The sequence below is a fragment of the Galeopterus variegatus genome, unplaced genomic scaffold (genome assembly GCF_000696425.1).
Source record: "Galeopterus variegatus unplaced genomic scaffold, G_variegatus-3.0.2 Scaffold6364, whole genome shotgun sequence".
Classification (NCBI taxonomy): domain Eukaryota; kingdom Metazoa; phylum Chordata; class Mammalia; order Dermoptera; family Cynocephalidae; genus Galeopterus; species Galeopterus variegatus.
This window is the reverse complement of record NW_007732475.1, coordinates 59,844-69,727: the sequence shown is the minus strand read 5'-3', so window position 1 is coordinate 69,727 and position 9,884 is coordinate 59,844. Positions and strand designations below refer to the sequence as shown.

Genomic DNA, 9,884 nt, shown 5'->3' with positions numbered 1-9,884 from the left:
GGGTCCCCGCCGACGTCCCGGCTCCCGCAGAGCCCTCCGCCGACCTCCTGGTGAACCTGAGCCGCTGCCGGCGCCTCATCGTGGTGCTTTCGGACGCCTTCCTGAGCCGGGCCTGGTGCAACCACAGCTTCCGGTGAGTCCCGCGCAGGGCTGGGGGTCCCCGACCGCGTCCCCGCTGACGGTGTCGCCCCCGCAGGGAGGGCCTGTGCCGGCTGCTGGAGCTCACGCGCAGACCCATCTTCATCACCTTCGAGGGCCAGAGGCGCGCGCCCGCGCATCCCGCGCTCCGCCTGCTGCGCCAGCACCGCCACCTGGTGACCCTGCTGCTCTGGAGGCCCGGCTCCGTGGTGCGGGGGGTCGTGGGGAGGGGCCGGGGCGCGCGGCGCGTGGGGGACGGGGTCGGGGACGCGCAGCCCCTCCATGGGGAGCTCTGCGGGACGGGGCGTTGTGGAGGGGACCCTGGGGGTCGTCCGCGAGGAGCGCTCTTGGGGCCGTGTGGCCGGGGGCTTCAGCTGGCGCCACACCCCGTGTGTTCATACACGTGACTGCCGCGTCCTGACCCCCAGACGCCTTCCTCCGATTTTTGGAAAGAGCTGCAGCTGGCGCTGCCGCGGAAGGTGCAGTACAGGCCGGTGGAGGGGGACCCCCAGACCCATCTACAGGATGACAAGGACCCCATGCTGATCGTTCGAGGCCGTGTCCGGGAGGGCCGGGCCCTGCGCCCGGAGCTGGACCCCGACCCCGAGGGAGACCTGGGTATGCCCACCCAGCCACACTCCTGACCCCAGAAGATCCGCCGGGGGTGGAAGGGGCCCGCACAGGACAGAGGGCTTAGGGAGGGACCCAGGTGTTGACCCTTCCTGGCACTGAAGACCCCTGCAGCTTGTGGACGGGTTTGACCGCCCCCCCCGCCCCCCCAGCAGCCCCTCACTGTCTCTCCCCTGGAGGTGCTCAGGCCTAAGGCTGCCTGGGAACTTCCTGGACCTCAAATGCCACCATGACAGGGGGGTGAGCAGGGAGCTACCAGCAGTGGGTCCTGGAGGAAGGTGGCCTATGGGCCTCAGCCCTCGCGGTACCCCCTCCCCAGGTGTCCGAGGGCCTGTCTTTGGGGAGCCATCGGTTCCATCACATGCAAGTGGGGTCTCGCTGGGAGAGGGCCGGGGCAGTGAGGTGGACGTCTCGGACCTCGGCTCCCGAAACTACAGTGCCCGCACAGACTTCTACTGCCTGGTGTCTGAGGACGATGTATAGCCTCTGCCCCACCCCTGTGCACAGGACCACCAGGGACAGCTGGGGGCAAGGCTGGGTGGGTCGTTTCTCCCTCTCGGCAGGACCGCGACTCCTTCCGGTAGCCCGGGGACCCTCAGGGAAGAGGTGTGGCCCCAGAGCCCCTCCTAGTGCCAGAAATTAAAGTCCTTTTGGATTCCGCCTGGACCTCTTCTCTCTGGGCTGATGGGGTCCTCAGCATCCTGGGTGGGGCGCCCTCAGCTTTGTTTCGCTTCCACCTTGGGCTGTCTGGGAGCCTCAACCCCTCCCTTGTCTCATCCCCACCACCTCCCTGTCACCAAATCTGCCCCCTCTCCATCCTCCCCCATCCTGAGCCGGCTCAGGCATGTCCATCACAGTAAACTCCTAGGATCTCCCTCTTGGTCCCCGCTTGGGGGTATCCCCAAGCTCCTGATCCAGACAGATCCTGGAGGTGGACAGGCCCCTTAGAGACCTCAACTTCTGAGCTTCACAAAAGCTTTTTGTTGTAAAAAGATCAACAGTAGCTTCACAACCAAATGGCCTGACTCTGGGCAAGAAAGGTGGGGGTGTCCCAGAGCCTACTGGACCCCAAGCCCCACGTGGCCAGCACCAGAGCCCCTGGTCAGGGCTCCAGTCCCGGGCAGAGTGAGCTCCCTGGTGCCAGTCCAGGGTGGGTAGACAGAGTGTTGAGTCCGTTTGCAGCATGAGTACAGCCATCAGGGAGCCCCGCCCCTGGTCACTCCTTTGCTCATGAGGTTCCCTGCTCAGGTGGCACTGAGGCTGTCTCTGCTGTCTCCTGTACCCTCTCGGCCCTACAATGCAAGCCTCCCTCTGCTGGACACTCCTTCCTCCCTCTTCCAGGTCTCCTGACTTTGGGAGGCCTGTGTGTGAGCCCAGAGGATGAGTGTCCTCAGGAGCAGGTGGGTGTGTTTGGGGACACTGCAAGTCCCAGGGTCAGACACGCAGGTCAGCCAACCATGGAAGCACGCAGGGCTGTGGCTGTGCTCCTAGCCACCTTTATTCCCAGCACCGCTGTCCAGGGGCACTGCTAGGCCGTAGCCAGTCCCACCTCTGCCATTGTGACTGGGTCACCACCCCATGCACCAGAACGGCCTCAAGCCCTGCCCCACCCCCTGCCCTGCAGAAGCCACATCCCCAGCTGCAAGCCCCGTCCCCTTCCAGAGGCCCAGGCCCCTCGAAGGTGCACATGCAGCTCCACGAGAGGCCCCTCGGCCATCCGCCTTGTCCTCCAGGCTGGGCTGGCGAGCAGTCCGGGGCTGAGCCTGTCTCTTGGAGGCTGAGCCACGTCACCTTCTCCTCCTCCAGGAGGCCTGGCCTACGGGCCCAGGAAGTCCTCCTTCCGATAGCCTTTCTGCAGTGGAGAGGGGGCCAGAGTCAGGCTACGGTCTTCACACCTGTCCCTGCGGTCCCCCTGCCCTCCTGTCCTTCCCACAGTGTGCTGGGCATGGCCTGGACCCTCATTTTGGCGCCTCTGGCTTCCATCCTCCTGTTGCTCTCTTTCTGGGTCTCCTGTTCCTCCTGGGTTTCCGTGTCCCTCCCTGACATCCCATGGCCTGCATCCGGGTCTCCATGACCCTGCCTGCCCTGGGCCCGCCAGCACATACCGCCCTGAAGTCACGGTGGAGCTTGTTGTACTGCCACAGGTTGGCCAAGAGACTGGACGCCGCCCGGGAGGACTTCTCACTTTCGGGGCTGTCAGGGGAAGGAGGACAGTCAGGAAGTGGCACATGGCCAGAAGGCAGGTGGGCACAGGGTCAGACCGGCCCTCACCTGTCTCGCTTCTTCTTGATGAAGACAAGCTTTCGGAGCCCGTCAAAATAGAGCAGGTCGCGGGCAGCGATGGGACTGGCCACCACCAGGTTGTTGAGCACGGCTATGATGTTGACCAGCACCTCAGCTGGGGGACACTTCTCACCCACGCTGCCAGGGAGCTTCTCAATCAGGTGACTCACCACCTTCGTGGCTGCGGGAGGTCGGGGAGGTCAGTCTTCACTCCCTCCTGGTGACCTCCACACCTGGGGTCCCCTGGCCCCTGGGGCCTGGCCTGCCCGTCTGCCCCACATCAGGTTGTGGGCTGGGCAGGGGTGGGGGCAGGACCCAGGTGCAGCACAGCCCGACTCACACATCTCGTCCTTGTTCCTGGCGTTCCGGGACAGGTTTCGGATGAGGCCCGTCAGCGAGCGCAGCTGGTGGTGGTCCGCGGTGCGCACGCGGTCCAGTAGCGGGTTCAGGATGCGCTCCTGCTCTAGGGCCAGGCGGCTCAGCACGCCCGCCCACTGCAGCCACGGGGAGCCAGTGAGGGTGGCAGAGCCCCCGGCCAGCGCGCCGGGCTTTCCTCCTTCCCATCCTCACGCGCAGCCCGCCGGGATCCTGAGGCTGTACGTCCTCCCTGCCTCCTGCCGCCACCCTAAGCATCCTGGGCTCTGTCCCTGACCCTGGCGATGCCTCCCCTAAGCCCAGACAGAACCTAAACCCTCAGGGGGCCATGGCCGTCCTGCCCTGGATGCCGGCCTCATGTGCTCCTGCTGCCCGTGCCCCCACAGAACTCCCCAGCACATGGCAGGTGTGGGTCCCACAGGCCGGGGCACTGGCTCCCTGGTCCCCAGAACGACTCACCCTGCGGTCGCCTGCGGTGATGTTCTGCAGAGCCCCGGCGGCCGCCTCCGTTGTGTGCCGGTTGAGCTCACAGCGCTGCAGCAGCCGGTTGTACAGCCCCACAATCTGGGGGCTCCACAGCCACTCGAGGCCCTTGGGGTCCTTAGACACCTCGGCGAAGGTGAGCGCATCGGCTGTGAGAGGCAACTGGGCGGGAGGGTGTGAGGGTCAGCTGGAGTTGGGGGTTGGGGTCTGGCCAGGTCCCCCTGCCCCTGTCTGCCCAGGCCAGTGCCCACCTCGCGTAGCCGCCGGCTCTGCGGCGTAAAGCAGCCCACCACCTCGCCAGGCGGCGCCCCCGCCAGGTCCCTGCGGCCCCGACCCTCAAGCCGCTGCAGGGCTGATGGTGGCATCTCGTCATACAGGCGGTAGGACAAGTTCCTCAGCACGCACACGGCATTCTCCACGCTCTGTGGGGGCAGAGGGTGGCGCTGGTCAGAGCGGGCTGGAGCCCCTGGGCCCCCTCAGCACCGGCTGCCCCTCACCTTGTCCTCGCACTTGCCCACATCCAGGGCGTGGTTGATGTAGGTGACCAGGGCGTCCACCAGCCCGTGGCACTCACGCATCTTCTGGCGAGTGGCCTGAGAGGCTGAACTGAGGTTCCTGGGGATGGAGGCAGATCAGAGCCCCCGCTCTGCCAGGGACCCCTGATCCCAAGCCTCTGCCCTAGGGCTGTGATCTCCCAGCTCTGATACCGTCCCCTGCCTGAGCTGGGCTTGGCCCCTGGCACCTTCTGTCCCTGTCCCTGATGGACACTGCTGGCCCATCCCCCAATCCACTCCTTGCAGTGTGTGTGGGGGGTTATGAATGTCAGAGCAAGTCCCTGATTTAATGAAACCCGAGTCTGTAGCCCCCAGCGTGCTGACACCTAACTGCTGCCACACCTGGGCCACTCCTGGCCTGTCCCCACTCCTGCCTCAGCCCCTGGGCCTTGCCCAGCTGTCTGCTTCACTTCTCCAGCCCCCCTGGCTGGCTCCACCTTGTCATTCAGGCCTCAGATTAAAACGCTGCTTCTCAGGGACGCCCCCACCCCCTAGGCACCTGGCTCTATCCCCTGTCCCAGCCTGCTGCCCCCCACTCAGTGCACCTGAGGAAGCCAGTGGCATTGTAGAAGATCTCGGCCTCAGAGGCATTCTGCTGGATGAGAGGGGGGCCCCCAGCCCCTGACAGAGGGCTCAGCACCAGGTCTGTGAGCTGCTCCAGTGTGTCACGGGCCAGGCGGTCCTTCAGGTGGTCACTGGATGACAGGTTCCACAGGATCCCTGGGTAGGTGAGGCCGAGGCTGTGGTCAGGGTGGGCCCAGGGGCTCCTTCTGGCCTTTCTGGGGATGGTGTGGAGGAGGCTCCCGACCTCTCCTCAGGGGCACATGGTGCTTTGTGTGCTGCCCAGGCATCCTGCTTGGGAGACCCCGAGTGTGGTTTTTGGGGTTACAGGGCTGGGGCCAAGCAAGACAGGACAAGGCTTGGGGGACAAGAGGGGCTGGGGCTGGAGGAGGCCCCACAGAGTCAAAGAACATGCAAGAACAGTCCTCTGGGACCAAGGAAAGAGATGGGACAGGGCGGGGAGCAAGAGTAGGGACAGGGCTGGTAGAGGAAGGCACACAGAGGCGAAGGGGAGGAGGAGATGGTGTGGGAGAGGGGCGGCCCCGAGGCCGTGTGGTCGAGGCCAGGACACCTGTGACGTTCTTGCGCAGCTCGTCGTCCTGCTCACGCAGCGTCCGCAGCAGCTCAAAGATGCCGTTCTCCTCCACCAGGGCCAGCTTGTTGTCTGCATTGTCATAGATGAGGTTGCGCATGGCGCCCGTGGCATGGCGCTGCACCTCCTGGTTGGCGTGGTTGAAGAGCTTCACCAGCCGAGGCACGGCCTGAAGGCTGCGGGCCTGCGGGCACAGGCATGCGGGCGTTTGCACACGTGCGTGCATGCTTGTGGATTTTGCAGACTGCAGGTGTATGCAGACACATCCAAGAATGTGGAGACGCACAGGGGCATGTAGGTGTATGTAGTTATATGCAGTTGCACACAGGTGATGCAGGTGTACGCGGATGTGTACAGATATATGCAAATGTATGCAGGTGTACGTATAGGTACGCAGGTGTTTGTGTACATATCCAGGTGTATGAAAATAAGCATACATATATGTAGTTATATGCATGTATGTCAGGTGTATGTAGGTATATGAATGTGCATGCAGGTGCATGCAGGTGTATATAGGCATATACAGATAAATGCAAGTGCACTCAAGTATATACACGCAGGTGTATAGGTATGCAGGTGTTTACAGACATATCCAGGCATATGGAAATGAGTGTAAATGTATGTAGATGTGTGCAGGTGTATGTAGGTTTGTGCACGTACATGCAGGTGTGTACAGGTGTATGCACATGCATGTAGATTTAAAACATTTTATGCAGATACATGCAAATTGTATCCTCTTGCCTCTCCTCTGCCAAGGAGGCTCTGGATGGGGTAGGGTCTGCCCAGTCAGCTTGGGGACCAGTGAAGGGCGGTCAGGGACCAGAGGTCAGTGAGAGGTGGGGGGCCAATGAAGGTGGTCATCAGGGGCACTCAGGGGCCAGTGGGATGATCACCTGCTTCTTGGCTGCTGCGTCGCTGTAACACCTGTGCTGGATGTAGGCCGCTCCCAGCACCTGCAGGTTGGGGTCTGAGGCCATGAGGTACTTGACTGCTGAGGGCAGGTCGATGTCATCAAATCTGCAGGGCCAGGGGTAAGGGTTCGGGTGTCAGGCTAATCTTGGGTCTGCGCCAGGCTATGGCAGAAGCCCCCTCCCTGTGCCAGGCCTGGCTGCTCACCCGCTGCTGAGCCTTTGCAGGGTGCGGTGGCCGGCGTAGCTGTCCAGGCCACGCAGGTCTGGCAGGTGGCCCGAGTCAGCCAGGCTGAGGCTAAGGCTGCGCACAGATGGTGCTCGGGCCACAGGGGGCTCCAGGACAGCCCCTGGCACTGCCCCAGCCCCCCCACGGCTGCGGTGGCTGCTCTGAAATCGCTGCAGGGTCCGCATGGCAGGGGCACGGATGGTCCGGCTAGGGGGGCCCTCCGCAGCCTCCAGCCAGTCCAGCCCCCCTGCCCGGCCTGAGCCAGAGCTGGCCTGGCGCTCGTAGGCAAAGGCCCTGTAGGCGGAGGCAGCCGTGGGCTCCAGCTGCTCTGACACCACGCTGTAGCGGTCATCCAGGGGCCCGGACCCCAGCCTCAGTGAGCGTAGGGACAGCGTATCGTAGTCAGACCGGCTCCCAACCCCGCCACGCTCGTGGTAGGACACAGGCCGGGCGGGCAAGGGTGGGGTGGGCTGGGCACCCCCATAACCCACAGCCCCAAAGGCGCTGCCCCCATTGTGGGCAGAACTCAGCCTCCGACTGCAGCTCAGGTCCACAGCCGAGCGGGAGGACCAGGAGGCCGGGCTGTAGGCTGGCTTGGCGATGGGCCGGAAGGTCTGTGGGTGGGGAGTGGGCATTGAGGGGGTGCCCGGGGCTCACCTGGCGCCCATCCCACTCTCTGACCCTGGAGCCCCCAGCCTTACCGCAGAGCCTCCCACTCTGTGTGGACTGCACAGCTCAGACCGTCCCCACTGGGGCCAGGGCTGTCACTCACCGAGGTCTTGTCTCCACTCAGGCTCTGGGAGCGGGAACTGAAGCCAGCCTGCAGGGTGTGGTACTGACCCCTGGAGGAGCCTGTGGACAGCGACAGTGGTCCAGCTGGGCCAGATGGCAGAGAGCTGGCCTCCGCCTCCCCTCCACCAGATGTCTCTAATGGTGACCCTGGGAGCAGCCTCAGACCCAAGTTGGGGAGGCCAGGTGGGCTGCAGGCCGATGCCCCTTCCTCCACCCCCACGCCCTCAGCTCATCTCCTCCAGCATCAGCCCTGGTGGGCTCTCTCCCCCAGCACCCCCCGCCAGGTGCCTCCTCTGCCAGAGCAGCGGGACAGACATGCTCACCCCGCTGACCTCCTGGCTGCCTGGGGAATGTGCCAGGGACTCCATCAGATCTCCAGTCTCTGCCAGGGCACAGTGCTAGGCCCCCTCCTCCAAGAAGCCAGCCCAGCCTGCCCAGCCCACACTGACCTCCTTTGAGCTCCTGTGCCCAGACCCCATCTCTGCTGCGGTCACAGGGGAGTGATGCCGCGCTGGCCAAAGACACAGTCTCCCTGGACCAGTCTGCCCTGATGGGCAGTGCCCTGTCCCACCTGGCAGAGCCTGAGGCAGAGACCACACCCACCCCAGCCAGCCACACATAAGCCAAGGGCAGAGGCGTCAGCCTGACTCCACAGTGAGAGGACAGACGGGTAGGTGGGTGGAAATTGGGGGCAGGTGGATGGAGAGAGAGGTGGGAGGCAGGAGGGAGGGCTGGTTGCACAGTTGGAAGGATGGCTGGAGGGACGGACAGACAGAGCAGTGGGCAGAGGGATGGGAGGCTGGATGGGTGTGAGGGTCAGTGGGATGAATATGTGGGTGGGTGCAGAGTGGCCAGACGGACAGACGGGTGGGTGCATAAGAAAAGCTGGAAAACAGATCATCCCAAAGAAGTGACTGGGTAAAGGGTGAACGTAAGGCAGAGCAGTGCACCTGGCCAGTGTGGGTGGGCACCCAGGCGATGCCGAGCATAGGGGAGCTGGGGGCTCAGCCTCTGCCAGGGTCCCTGCTTGTGGGAAGGGCTCCCTGGTGCCCCCAGGGGTGGGGGAAGAGTTGCCTTTCCCAGCAGGCCTGGGAAGAGGGACTTGGCTGAAGGGTCTGGGGAGGGAGTTCAGGGAAGTCGGGCCGTGGCCCCTCCCCAATTCTGCCGAGGAGCCAGATGGTCTGTGGGGGCCCCCCCACCCAGCATGCTCCCCAGACCCACCCTGGTTAATGAGGCTTCTGGACAGGGGCTATTAACCCTTTGACGCTAGTGAGGCCAGCCTCGGAGGCACACCCCCGGCCTGGGGACCTTACCCCCACCCCAAATTATAATCCTTCTCCCCTAATTGGCAGGGTAGTCAGGGTGGTAATTAACCCCACCCTGCACCCCCCTCCACTCCCTGACCTCTGAACACCCAACTCGGCTGCCGGCAAGGCCCAGGCCAGGGAGGGAAGACCCAGCAATCCAGGCTGCCCTGGCCAGCTCCTCTGCAGGCTGACACTCCTTCCCCTGGCCACTGGCTGGAGGCCAGTCCTCGGGAAGGACCCTCTAAACATCATGTGGACCACTGTGAATGGGGATCTGGGACCCTGCCATTGTGGGAGGTTCATCTTACTGTCTAATCTTGATCCCTGTTGCTGTAGCCTGGTGAGGGAGGAAATGACATTTCCAGGACTGCCCGGAACTCACTGTGTCTGTGATCCTTCAACACGCACATGCACACGCACACCCCAGCGGGGCCAGGTTCCTGCACGACTGTGTCTGGCTGGCACCGAGGGGTGTCCCCCCCCCACTGTGCTCGCTTAGAATATCTGGGTCACCCCAGCCAGGCCCTCCCCCTGCAATTCCACAGGGGCCCCTGGTCCAGACAGGCCCTGGCTCTCACCCAGGATTTTCCAGACCCTCCCCCCAATGTTTCTGTTCCGCCCATTCCCGTGGGGCATGGGGGGCACATGGGGAGGACTCGAATCTGGGTGTCTGTGTTGTCTCTGAGGCCGGGTGGGAACCTGTGCTACATGGGACCAGGCGCCTGTGTGTTCCGGGTTTGCCGACGGAAGGCCTGCCATGTGCCAATCCTCTTGTCCCCCACTGGGAGGGCTCAAGACTGAGGGGGCGGTTGGGGCTCAGCCAGGATCGTCCTCGAGGACCCAGGGGTCCTGGCTGGGATGGTGGGAGGCCCCACCCAAGGCTTCTCCGCACGCCCGTTGGGGCGTGGTGGGTGACTCAGTTCAAGGCCTGGGTGACTCAGGGAGCCGAGCCCCACAGCCGGCCCTGCCGCGGCCCCTGCCCCTCGCGCCACCCCACCCACCGTGGCCGCCATGCCCATGCCCGTGCCCATC

The 9,884-nt window shown here is 64.0% G+C and overlaps 2 protein-coding genes across 2 annotated transcripts in view; one reads left to right on the top strand and one right to left on the bottom strand.

Annotated features, from left to right (window-relative positions):
* The window catches only part of SIGIRR (single immunoglobulin and toll-interleukin 1 receptor (TIR) domain), a 4,022-nt gene extending 2,590 nt beyond the window's left edge, over window positions 1–1,432 (top strand). The window contains exons 5-8 of the mRNA XM_008590778.1: window positions 1–133; window positions 197–347; window positions 567–756; window positions 1,088–1,432. The exon at window positions 1–133 is cut by the window's left edge and continues 120 nt beyond it. Of these exons, the coding sequence (XP_008589000.1) occupies window positions 1–133; window positions 197–347; window positions 567–756; window positions 1,088–1,251 (638 nt within the window). The 3' untranslated portion in view covers window positions 1,252–1,432. The remainder of the gene's footprint in view (window positions 134–196; window positions 348–566; window positions 757–1,087) is intronic.
* Window positions 1,433–2,242: 810 nt separating this feature from the next.
* Window positions 2,243–9,884, bottom strand: part of PKP3 (plakophilin 3) — a 10,428-nt gene continuing 2,786 nt past the window's right edge. Inside the window, exons 2-13 of the mRNA XM_008590780.1 lie at window positions 7,526–7,605; window positions 6,733–7,367; window positions 6,510–6,633; window positions 5,596–5,800; window positions 5,009–5,183; window positions 4,407–4,524; window positions 4,161–4,331; window positions 3,886–4,071; window positions 3,392–3,545; window positions 3,040–3,232; window positions 2,874–2,961; window positions 2,243–2,620 (exon numbers count right to left, since the gene is read on the bottom strand). Coding sequence (XP_008589002.1) covers window positions 2,585–2,620; window positions 2,874–2,961; window positions 3,040–3,232; window positions 3,392–3,545; window positions 3,886–4,071; window positions 4,161–4,331; window positions 4,407–4,524; window positions 5,009–5,183; window positions 5,596–5,800; window positions 6,510–6,633; window positions 6,733–7,367; window positions 7,526–7,605 — 2,165 coding nt within the window. The 3' untranslated portion in view covers window positions 2,243–2,584. The remainder of the gene's footprint in view (window positions 2,621–2,873; window positions 2,962–3,039; window positions 3,233–3,391; window positions 3,546–3,885; window positions 4,072–4,160; window positions 4,332–4,406; window positions 4,525–5,008; window positions 5,184–5,595; window positions 5,801–6,509; window positions 6,634–6,732; window positions 7,368–7,525; window positions 7,606–9,884) is intronic.